General features: G+C 36.2%; 1 protein-coding gene across 1 annotated transcript in view; it reads left to right on the forward strand.

Moving 5' to 3' along the window:
* The window catches only part of PPP1R9A (protein phosphatase 1, regulatory subunit 9A), a 347,596-nt gene that overhangs the window by 202,841 nt on the left and 132,204 nt on the right, over positions 1–12,551 (forward strand). Inside the window, 2 exon segments of the mRNA XM_006880217.1 lie at positions 2,040–2,160; positions 11,810–11,914. Coding sequence (XP_006880279.1) covers positions 2,040–2,160; positions 11,810–11,914 — 226 coding nt within the window.

Genomic DNA, 12,551 nt, shown 5'->3' on the forward strand with positions numbered 1-12,551 from the left:
TCTGTTAGTCTATGTGTGTTCTGTTGTACACAGGGTTTTCAGAGGGCTGCTATTTCAGAAGTGGATGGCCAGTCCTTCTTCCTAGTCTGTCTTAATCTGAATGTTCAGATTTAGAGGAGTATCTGACAGACAAGCAATTTATAGAGCAGGGAAAGATATATCTCTCATTGTGGAGTTAACCATTAGTTACAGTGTTATCCCTGCCCTTGGCCCAGTGTCTTGACCCACTTATTTCCCAGCTCCACCCTCCACCAGGATACCCCTTCACTTCTACTGAATCCCTTCAGCACTTATATCTTCCGTTGTCTAACCCTTGATCTGACAGCTTTCTTGGCTTCTGTGATTCTAAACACGTCAACTGCTGAGAATTTCTTATGCTGTGTCCAGTGTCTCTTAAGTTTAGTGGTAATGTCTCCGAGGGGAGGGTGATGTGTCCTGTAGAACTGGTGTATAGATTGTTTTTTTCTTCTTGGCCCTCAGGCCTGAACGATCTTGGCTCAGCCTTGGGGCTTTTGAACCTGTAGGCATGGCAAAACTGTGGGCAGGGCAAAGCTTTTCCTGCCAGTCACTTCTCTATTGGCTGGCCTCCGGTTCTGCCCAGCAGATCCCTCTGTCTCCCCTCTGCGCATCAATAAATATGAAACTAAACTCAGGTTTTCCTTTTTGGAATCTCCTTCAATATCCCTTTTGTCCAATAGGAAAAGAAGAATTCTATCAATTTAAGTGTTTAGAACAGTATATAGATAGGAATGCCAGAAGTTCAAGCAGTATTTAGAAGAGGCCATGGCATCAGGGATATCATTACTGATGTCACATGGATCCTGGCTGAAAGTAAGGAATACCAGAAGAATGTCTGTTTGTGCTTTATTGATGATGCAGAGGCATTTGACTGTGTGGATCATGACAAGTTGTGGCTGACATTGAGAAGAATGGGAATCCCAGAGCACTTGATTGTGCTCAAGAGGAACCTATACCTGGACCAGGAGGCTGTTGTGTTAACAGAGCAGGGGGACACTGCATGGTTTGGAATTGGAAAGGGAGTGTACCAGGGTTGTTATCTCTTTCCACCTTGCAATCTGTATGCTCAGCAAATTATCCGAGAAGCTGCATTCTAAGGGGAGGAGTGTAGCATTAGGATTAGAGGGAGACACATCAATAACCTGCATTATGTAAATGACACGATCTTGCTTGCTGAAAGTGAGGAGGACTTGAACCATTTGAAGAAGAGCAAGGAATACAGCCTTTGGTATGGATGGATCTCAATGTCAAGAAAACAGATTCTTATCAGAGGACCATTAAGCAATATTATGATGGATGGAGAGGAGACTGAAACTGTCAACAGCTTCATCTTAACTTGGATCCACAATTAACACCCTTGGTACCAGCAGTTAGGAAATAAGGAGATGTATTGCAATGGGAAAATCTGCAGTCAGGGACCTCTTCAAGTTATTGATGAGTAATGATGTCAGTTTGAGGACAAAGGTGCTTCTGATTCAGGCCATGGTCTTTGTGATCACTTGCTATGCATCTGAGAGCTGGACAATGAATAAGGACAACAGGAAAATAATTGATGCCTTTGAGCTATGGTGTTGGAGAAGAGCACTGAACATCACATGGACAGCCAAGAGAACAAATAGATATGTCTTGGAGAGGGTGCAGCTGGGTGCACAATGGGGTGTAACAATGAGGAATCTTTGCCTCACCTACTTTGGGCATGTTGCTTGGAGGGGCTATTCCTTGGGACGGGTCATGATTCTGCGAAGGGTGAAGGGTCGGCAAAGGAGAAGAAAGCCAGGTAGATTGCCACGGTGACTGCTGCAATGGGCTCTTGTGTATCAGGAAGCGTGAGGATTGTGCAGGATAGAACAAGGTTCAGATCTTTTGTTCATAGGGTCACTATGAGTCATACTTGATGGCACCTAACAACAACAACAATAATCCATAAAGATTACCAAAAATTCATAAGCAATAAATAGCACTTGATGGTTAAATGAAAGTGAACTACTGTGAACCTGAGATTGTCTTTTTCCTTTTTATAGATGAGGATGGACTTGGTATCAGTATTATTGGCATGGGTGTCGGAGCAGATGCTGGACTTGAAAAGCTGGGGATATTTGTTAAGACAGTGACTGATGGTGGTGCTGCTCAGCGAGATGGCAGGTAAGCTAACTTCTGTTGTTATTAACCTAGAAACTGGAGAATTTCTTTCAATAATCACTTTTTTATTTTTTTAAGCAGAATATGAGTTTATTTTGGTTATGATGAACACTTTGTGATTCATAGACACAATAATTGCTTGCTTTGTTATTTATTACAATGTGAGTGGATGGACCAGTGAATCTATATGTATCTGTCCACTTTTGCCTTTATTCAGTCATGTAGTTCCTGGCAAGTGGACAGAAGCATGAGTTGATGAATGAATGTACTAGGGAGATCAGCATATAGTTTCACATGAGAAATAGCAAAACGTGATAGTTCTGGTATTTTTGAAAACTGCAGAGATAGTATGAAAAATAGAAGCACTAATTTTATATTGATGGTAAATCAGCAAGTTGGTGTTTCTGAAAATATCTTCTATGTAAAAGAACAAATTCTTTTGAGAAATTGAAACCTGTGGAATTAGAATTTCTAGGAGTGGTGAGTAGCATTTAGTTTAGTTGATGGCCTTTTTTGGTTCCTGTCACATTTTATTCCATGGGATATGTATATGTGCTTTTCAGTGACAAAACCTGAAATCAATACATTACCATTTGATCTTGGGCAGGTAAGACTCTTTAGACTGTAGCTTAACTTTCTAGATAAGAAAATTATTTCAGTGTAATCTCTGATTTGCCACTTGTTCTTCAAGAACTGCCCTGTTAGAATGAATTTTAAATCTGAATAAAGAAATGCTGAAGTTTATTAGGAGTAATTCATTTAGTTAATTGCAAGGCAGTCATTGCAAAACACACTGATAAGATAAAAAGACACTCATTTAGAACTGGAGGATCAGAATTAATTACAATAGTGTAGAGCAGGACCTTTTCAAGGAGTGCACAGAAGAAGTGCAATACTTAATGGCATTTTCTAATCTTGGATTTACATTGTAAGCACATCTCATAGATGGTCAAGAAAACAAACAGGTATGTCTTGGAGAGGGTGAGCTGCAGTGCTCTTTGGAGGTATTTGCCTTACATACTTTTGATATGTTGCTAGGAGGGGCTATTCTTGGAGAGGGACATGATGCTGGGAAGGATATACATTTGCCTAATGTTGCATCTGTTAGAGATGAAAGGATTATTTATAATGTTCTTAATGTTTCAGGACCACCTTAGAGATGTACCTTTTATCTGATCATATCAGATATGTGTCAGAGCAGTTTAGAGAGATTGGTTACAATTTATCTTATATGCTTTAATTACTCCTATTTTTAAGTTCAGATATTTTCTACTTTTAAGTTGTACAAGTGACTTGTGCACTTGTAGTTTAAGAACATGTATTGAAGCAAACGTAGTAATGCCCTATATGTACTACACAGCATTATAAAATGCCATATATATATACATATATATATAATATGTTATTTAAGAGCCCTACAGAAATTGCATGTTTATAAGAGATCAAAATACCGCTGAGTCAAATCTAACTCATTATAACCATATAGGAAAGAGAGTGCTGCTCCCATAAGGTTCCCAGTGCCATTCCCAATTACAAACGATCTCATCTTCCTCCCATGGAGTCCCTGGTTGGCTTTGGACTACCATTGTTTCAGTTAGCAGCTTATTGCTTTGTCCACACCACCACCAAGGTTCCCGGATTAGTGTAAATGCTGTTAGGTCCTGTTGAATTGGGACCCACTCATAGCTGACCTCCCAGCGGGTTTTCAGAGACAGTAATCTAATTGCTCTTGAGGTGATTGCTTATCTTTCTCCTGCAGGGCAGTTGATGGATTCGAACCATTTCCCTCTGGTTTGGTAGCACAGCTCCTCACCAGTTGGCCACCAGAGCTCTCTGGATTAATGTAAATAATGACTGTTAAAGAAACTGACATGTATAAAAGAATCTTTCCTCCCTCCATCTTGTACCCATATTCTTTTTACCTCTTCTGAATGTACCTCTCACCACAGTGAGAGCACATCTTAAAATTAGTTATAATTATTTTTCTCTTGAGTCATTTAGGTTAAGTGAAAGAGTTTTTAAGTGTAAAATGTTCTTTTGTCAGAATTTTTATCACCTAGAGGGTAAAGATTTTAATGCCAACCCAGAAACAGGCCGTTTGGAACCATGAGCTGCTCTGCAGGAGAAAGATGGGCAGTCTCCTCCCATGTGATTTACAGTGTCTAAAAACCCATCCGAAGGTCAGCTGTAAAATCCCTTGACAGCACATAACTGCTTTCTCTTATGGTGGTTTAAATTTCGGGGTTGGTGTTAAGTGCCATCAAGTCAAGTACAACTCATCCAGACCTGAATCCTGCTCTATCCTGTACCGTCATTATCTCCAATACACTTGAGCCTGGTGCCGAAGTCTCCATGTCAGTCTGCCTCACCGAAGGCCTTTGATTTAGTACTTACTAGATGACTGAATACTTGGGCTTTGGTTATTTTTTCACATTTACATAGTTTAACATTTTCATTTTCTTCATCTTTCTCCTTCTTGCTGTTGTAACTCACTTTTCGTAGGGTAATATTTAACTGAATGATGTAATAGCCATTTCCACCTTCTGTTTTTATTCTAAAGTTTTAGTGAAATAATATTCAATATATTCACCTCTTTTTTTTTGCTGTAAATATTAAGATTTCACAAAAGACTCTTTACAAATATTGATTTGTTTAGTCCTCTGTATATCGTTAATATTGGTTCTGTAATGCCACAATTTAGAAAGCTGGTAGTAGAATAAATTACATGGATAATAACTAACAGGCAATATAAATACTTTATTCTTAAACAATAAAATGCACTGAGGATATCTTTGATTTATCATATTCTTACATATCATTGTCTGTTTAGAGTTTACCTGTTCAGTTTTATGGAAAAATATGTCAGATGTTTCAGTTTTATGGAAAAACTTGTGAGACGTATTTGTTGCTGTGTGCCATGGAATGAGAATTGACTCTTAACTACTCTTTCACTAGGTTTTTCAGAAGCTTTAAATTACATGAGAGGAGATTACCTATCTTTCCCCAGCAGAGCAGCTGGTGGATTCGAACCACATGCCTTAGGGTTGGCAGTACATCTTCTTAACACTAGGCCACCAAAGTTCCTTGTTCTGAAATTAAGGCACTACATTGTTTAGCCTTGTTTGCTTGATGTTATTCATGTTTCAGGCTATTTTTTAGGTGACACCAACATGTAGAAAGACAGCCCTATTTTTTGCTTATCCAGCAGCAAAATTCCCATTCCACAGACCTTTCCCCAGCTTCTGAGGTACCCTCCAGCCTAGCAGAGCCTGAATTGAAGCTGCTTTTTCACTTGTGTCCATCTGCCATAAATTCTTCATCACCGGGTTCTTCTTTGTGCAAATACTGTCTTGCCTCTCTTCTAATCACATATTTTGCTTGTTTGTGCAACCTTTAAAGCGTTGAGCTATCTTATTTTCATATGTCCTTGAAACTTCATGGTCGAGCATTTTGGGGGAAGACTTTATTTTGACCAGAGTTCATTAATGTTGCTCCAGCTGGCTCCCTTTTATTCATCTTTGATTGCTTTGTTTGTATAAATCCTGTGAGGTAGAGTTCTATTTTATTTTCCTTTCCTAGAAAAATTAGAGTCAATAAATAACTATACAGTAATGTCAAACAAGCCCTAGAATAGTCCAACTTACACATTTTAATTAGCTTTACTCCCATAAGCTTTGGGGTTTAGATTAAATCCCAAACTGAAGCTGAACAGCTCATAGAAATTATGGAGGAACCAGAACTAGCTTTTCAAACTAAGCCAACCTCATTCCCATAAATTCATTTTGCTGAAGAGTATGTGTAGAGGAAAACAGGCTATTTACTTTGTTATTCTGGAAAAGTTTTGAAAAATCTGTATTATTCATATAAATATTTAGTCATGAGGGTGGCACAGGAGATAAGGAAAGGTTTGGTTCTGTTCACAGGGTCACTATGAGTGCTAGTCAACTTAATAGGACATAACAACAGAAGCACTTTGAGAAGGTATGATGTGAAGAGTTTACTTAATTTTTTATTTTATTCACATTTAATATTAGATTATTATGGTTATGTATTTATCTCTCATATATTTTGCTATGCTCTGTGTATAATTTGTTGGCATTGATTACATTCACCATATTGTAGAACCATTACCACTAGGCATTTTCAGTGTTTTTTAATTATCCAAAACAGAAACTTAGTACTCCCTGAGCAGTAACCACATTTTTCTCCATTACATCTCTATGTAAGCTTTGTTTTTCGTGTATTTGCCAGCGCTAGATAGTTCCTAGGAATGGATTATTTTATTATTTGTCCTATTGTATCTCTTTTCCTTATTCATCATAATGTTTTAAGGCTTATACATATTGCAGCAGGAATCAGAACTTCATTTTTCATTATGGCTTAGCAGTGTATCTCATTAATTGGCTATATCTCACCCTCATTTATTTGTTATAGGAATTCAAGTTGCTTCCTTGTTTTAGTGGTTGTGAATGATGCTGCAGTGAATGACCATATGGTAATTCAATAGTTAATTTTGTGTCAACTTGTTTTCCATAGCAGCTATATCATTTTAAAACTTCTTCAACACTGCATGAGAATTTTAATTTCTTCACATGCTTGCCACCAATTGTTTTCCTTTTTTTTTCCTTTTTATAACCTTCTGGGTAGATGTAAAGTTGTATGTAATTGTGGCATTGATTTGAACTTTCTTCTAGATACCACTGCAGTAGAGCATCTTTTCATATGCCTGTTTTTGACCAATTTTATATCTTCTTTGGCTAAAAAATATATATATTTGAGCCTTTGGTTTATTTTTTGAAGGATTTGTTTTTTGTTTCATTTTGTGGATAAAGTTCTTTGATCCACAATAGTTTTGAATTCTGATGAAATGCAGCTCATTTGTTTTATTTTCTCTTGCTCTTGATTTTGCTGTCGTTTTCAAGAATCCAATCTAAGTTTTGAAGCATTACCTCTATATTTTCTTCTAAGAGTCTTATAGTTTTAGTTCTTATGTTTAAGTTGTTTGTGTTAAAATTTGTATAGAGTGTGAAGTTTGGGTTCAGATTCATATGTGTGGAAATCTATTTGACTCAGCATAACTTTTCAAGAAGTCTATTCTTGAGAGAAAGAGCCTTGCTTTCTTGTGGTAAATTCCACTTTGCCATAGTGTATAATCCTTCGGATTGATACTGTTTTATAGAAGGGTTTTGCATATACTTATAAAAGATATTAATCTATAGGGATTTTGTGGTGTGTGTTTTTATCTGGATTTTTAACCACATGTTAACTAATGTTAACTAGCCTCAGAGTGTGAATCATGAAGTATTCTGTTTTTTTTAAAAGGAGAGTTTAAGGATTGATATAATTTCTTCTGTAAATAATTGGTGGGATTCCCAGTGTATCTGTTTTGTGACTTAGTTTTTGTTGCTGGAAGGTCAAGTTTTATTTTTTAAAATATAATCTTTCTCTTTACCCTATACAGAATCATATTTCTTCTAACATTTTGTTATATCAAGTTTATATTTAGGACATAATTCCTTAATGAAACTTCTTGACTCTTACTAGTTTATGGTAAATAAACTCCTAGTCTCTGTATTCTTATTAATTGTAGCTGTGCATTTGTGTTTATTGTGTTTATTTTTTATCTATCATATATATTAAAGATAAATTTCTATATACATGACAAACCCATTAAGGATGAGACCCATAGTTAGATTTCTGATATATCCTATAGTACTTTATCAATAGCCTTAGATTATTACCATGCACACAGATTTTTTTTGTGGATTCTTTCCCCCCCATTTTGTTTATTTCTGTTTTATCCTTCATAATGTACACAGCACCCAAAGATGGAGCACATAATCTACTGAAGTTATCAGGTGGATTTATTGTAATTCTAGCAATCACATGTTCATTTTTGCAAGTTTCCACATGACTTTAATTTTTATGATTGCTTTTTTAACTTTTTCTAAGGTGACTGCTGCAATGGGTTCTTGTGTGTCAGGAAGTGTGAGGATGGCACAGGACAGGACTGGGCTCAGATCTTTTGTTCATAATGTCACTATGAGTTGTGCTCGACTCTATGGCACCTAAGAACAACAACAACTAATTGTGATTGTTGGTAATCTTTGGTTTTTGAGGGTCACATGACACCATTTTTGAAGACACATTATACATAATAACTGTTGATTTTCTTGGTTTAACTGGAAAGACATATGATTTCATTATGAATTTGCCTTATCTCACTATGTCAGTCTTTTTATTTTTTAATTTGTTTCCGTTGATCTATACTACAAAGTCAGTAACTCCATTCTCACTTTGTTTCCCCCATGGTATATTTTAATTTTTTTTAATTTTCTACTAGTTTATTTACAAAATTCAAATACATTGTTTTCAAGAACAAATTATTTCAATTTCCCTCATCCCCCCACCCAACAAATTGTACAACCCCATGAATAATCTCTCCCTCCCCCTGCACATCCTCATCCCCCTGCTTCCAACTTTTTCTATCCCTCTTGGATCCTTATACTCATTCTACAGTATTGATTCTATACAATATTTATTCTTGTGGGACTGAGTTGGTTCACTCAGTATAATGCTCTTCAGTCGCTCCCAAAGTTCATTGCTCCTGCATGCTGCATAGTATTCTATTGTGTGAATGTACCATAATTTCTCAATCCATTCGTTTGTGGTTGGATGTTTGGGCTGTTTCCATGTTCTTGCGATGGTAAATAATGCTGCTATGAACATTGGTGTACAAATCTCTGTTTAATAACTCCATTTTTTTCTCTTAACCCCTTTATTCAGACCTTCATTTATACATGTCGTGTAATGTTTTCTGTAGTCTTAACACATTGCCATAACCCAGTCTGTCCAATGAATGCAGAAATCATTGCATATGAATATAGATAGATCTTTAAATATGTATGTATATTTGTGTTTATGTTTTTATAAGCCAAGGACTATATCTCTTTCAAACATATAACCCCAAACTCTCTTTTGTCCTTTGAATATAGTCAAATTTGAGTCACTCTTGCTAAATTATTGGCTGATTCAGTCAAAGCTTCTACATACTTTTCCCCCCAATACTTTTGCTATCTTTTCTTTCCTGGATAGATTACTTAGAAATGTTCCTTACATTTCACTGTTTCACCTCATACTCTATACAGAATTTTGTACAATTATGTCTATTACTGAAAATTTATTTGACCTAGCTTGAAATTTTGTTTTTACATACTGTAAAACTCTTCACTGTGTTTTTCTTTTATAATTGATAATTCTGTTGGTACTCTGAAACTTTTTATTTTTCTTTTATTTTACTTAATTTTTAAAACTTTGTTCATTTTAGTTTCTATGATTGATTTTAAAATTTATAGTCAATATTCAGCCACTCTTACTCATTTGTAAACATTCACCTTTCCTTAAAATATCTACTTTCTCAGATACTCTTGCCTTCAGATGCTTGGGTTGACAGCTCAACTTCTTAGCACTAAGCCAACAGGATTAGAGATAAATAAGAAAGAACTTTAGGTTTCCTATAAAGTATGTCTTTCAGAAAAAAATCTAAATATTTCACAGTGTTATATTTCATACAGTTGGTACAGGAGTGCTTATTATCTTACTTTTTACATTTCTCTGTATCTTAAATACTTCACTATGAAGAATAAAATTAGCACATATAAATCACAGTGTATATGAGTTTGAAAGTCTTATGTATTATGTAACATTAATATTAAATATCTTCCTTAAGTCGGTATTTCTTAAAGATGTTTACATGTATCTATCTGTCTATAACTATTTATAATATTTGTCCATGCATCACCGAACATCCTGACACAATCTGTGAAATAGGATATAATGTAATTTGTGGATATTTGAATTCCATTTTAATACAAGGATTTCCTAGATTACGAATTAATTCCATCCTAAATCTATCTCTAAGTCAAATTTGTACCTAAATTGGAAGTTCAGTTTATATCTAACATCAGTTAGTCAAATATTTGTCTTAATATTTAGTAGATAGTTGTTTGTTTGTTGTTGTTTGCTGGTGTCGAGTCGTAGAGGACTCATAACAACCCTATGAACGAAGGGCCTGAGCACTGTTTGTACATAGAGTTTCCGGAGGCAAGCCATTTCAGAAGTGGATGCCGCTCCTGCTTCCAGGCTTGTTTTAGTCGGGAAGCTCCAGCCAACACTGTCCACCATGGGAACCCATTACCATGATTGACACATCATTTTCACAGTCTTCAGCTTCACAGCAACCACGAGTTACCTCTGTACAGCAATGCACAGATCAGTGCTATACCACCTAGAAGAATGTTTGACAGGGGACAGAGCAAACCTGCACATCAAACCCATGCCCGGGAAAGCACGCAACTCCAAGAGCTTGCCATGATTCCTGAGCTCACACCACCATGCTCCTTCTGGCAAGGAGAAGTTCCCCAGACCCTGGGAGGAGCCAACTAGGAAGAATATGGCCGCACCTCTCCCAACTGCCTTTGGCCTTAAGGCCGCCTCCTGGCTCAAACCCTAGGCCAAGTCTAGCCTGCCTTGCTCCCGGGGACAGAGAAAACCTACACATCAAACACATGTAGACCTCTTTATTTGTAAAAAATATGTTGAAGAAATATTTTCAGGGACATGAAAATATCTTTAAAATAACAGTATAGTAATAATTTTTATGTGTGTTGCTGTATAGCACTTCTTTGTTATTATGAATGATTATGTGTACCTTAAATTTTTAATATTACTAGATTTCATGAATAACAATGACTCTGAATAAATTTTTATATATACATAAATATATATATCGCTATAATATATATTTTATATATAGTATTTATAAACATTACATATTTAAACTATACAATTTGAGTGTTAAAGAAAACAAAACCAAACCCTCTACATTCAAAGTAATACATTCATAGCAGTGGTCCATTTGAGTTTCTAGGCTGTAGATTTTTGTTGGACGAGACTGCCTATCTTCTTCACACAAAGTACCTGGTGGATTTGTAGCACTAACTTTTTGGTTTCCAGCCTGATATGTTGTGCACTGTGCGACCAGTAAGGCTCATTACAACTTGACTAGAAAAGACTTTCCTGCAGTTCTGGCCGAGGATACTCTCTGCAAATAAGAAGCAGGTTAAAGGACAGGAAATTTAGACCAGTAGGTGTCTTAAGTAGATTTCAATGTTTCAATGAACAAAATAGATATAGTACATGAAATACATTTACAACTATCAAGTTCTTGTGAGAAAATAATGAATTTGGTAAACTGAATCGCTCCCTTTACTATTGCTTTTATTGTTCACAGTCACCTTTTAAAAACATAATGCAAATAACTAAGATCTGGAACTTGTATACAAGATAAATTTCATAAATAAAAATACCATTCCACTACCATTGAGGCAATTCCAATTTATGTTGATCCTGTATGTCAGAGTAGAACTGCTTTATAGGATTTCATAGCTGTAAAACGTTATAAGAGTCATCCTTCTGCCATGAGTGGCTCTTAGAGTCAAACTATTCAATCTCTTGGTTTTCAACCCAATACTTGCCCACTGTATCAACAAATAAACAAAATATCTTAAAAATGCAATATTTAATCAATGTTAAAATTGAGAATAATATATCAGAATAATTGACTGAATTACTTTCCCCCCCTCTCCCAAAGAATACAGGTCAATGACCAGATTGTGGAAGTAGATGGAATCAGCTTGGTGGGTGTTACACAGAATTTTGCTGCTACAGTTCTTAGAAACACCAAAGGCAATGTCAGGTAAGTATGAGATTTCACATATGCCTAATTTGGTTGTCATATCTTACTTTTATTTTTTTAAGTTACATACATTAAAACAACAGCAGCAACTAATTACCATTGAGTTGAAACCAACTCATAGCTAACGCTCTCTTGGGTTTCCAGGACTCGAGAAGATTTATATCTTTCTTCTGTGGAGCCACAGTAGATTCAAAACAGCATATAGGTGTGACCTTTGCATTAGTCGTACAGCCCCCTACAGACCATATCACTAGAGCTACATTATTGTCACATGCTGTTGAGTTGAAACCATTTCCTACCTGCCCCTTGTCGGGGGCAGTTTATGTAAATTGCATGGGAATTCATTGCTCATCTTTTTCCATGGAGCAGCTGGTGGATTCCAGCTTCCTTGGAGCTGGCAGTGCAGCTCCTTAACAAAGAACAATGGAACTCACTAGAACTAGAAATCATTGTTATTATAACAAGAATTTCATGTAATAACTAGAAACATACTATTAGGAGTTTTGGAAATTTTTAATCCGTGATAAAAATATGTTGTTATTGTTGTTGTTGTTTTTGCTATGTGCCATCAAGTCGTTTGCGACTCACAGCGACCCCATGCACAACAGCCCTAAACAATGCTCGATCCTGCTCCAAC

Source organism: Elephantulus edwardii, unplaced genomic scaffold, assembly GCF_000299155.1.
Source record: "Elephantulus edwardii isolate Elephantulus edwardi_28Jun2011 unplaced genomic scaffold, EleEdw1.0 scaffold00007, whole genome shotgun sequence".
In the NCBI taxonomy this organism is placed as follows: Eukaryota; Metazoa; Chordata; class Mammalia; order Macroscelidea; family Macroscelididae; genus Elephantulus; species Elephantulus edwardii.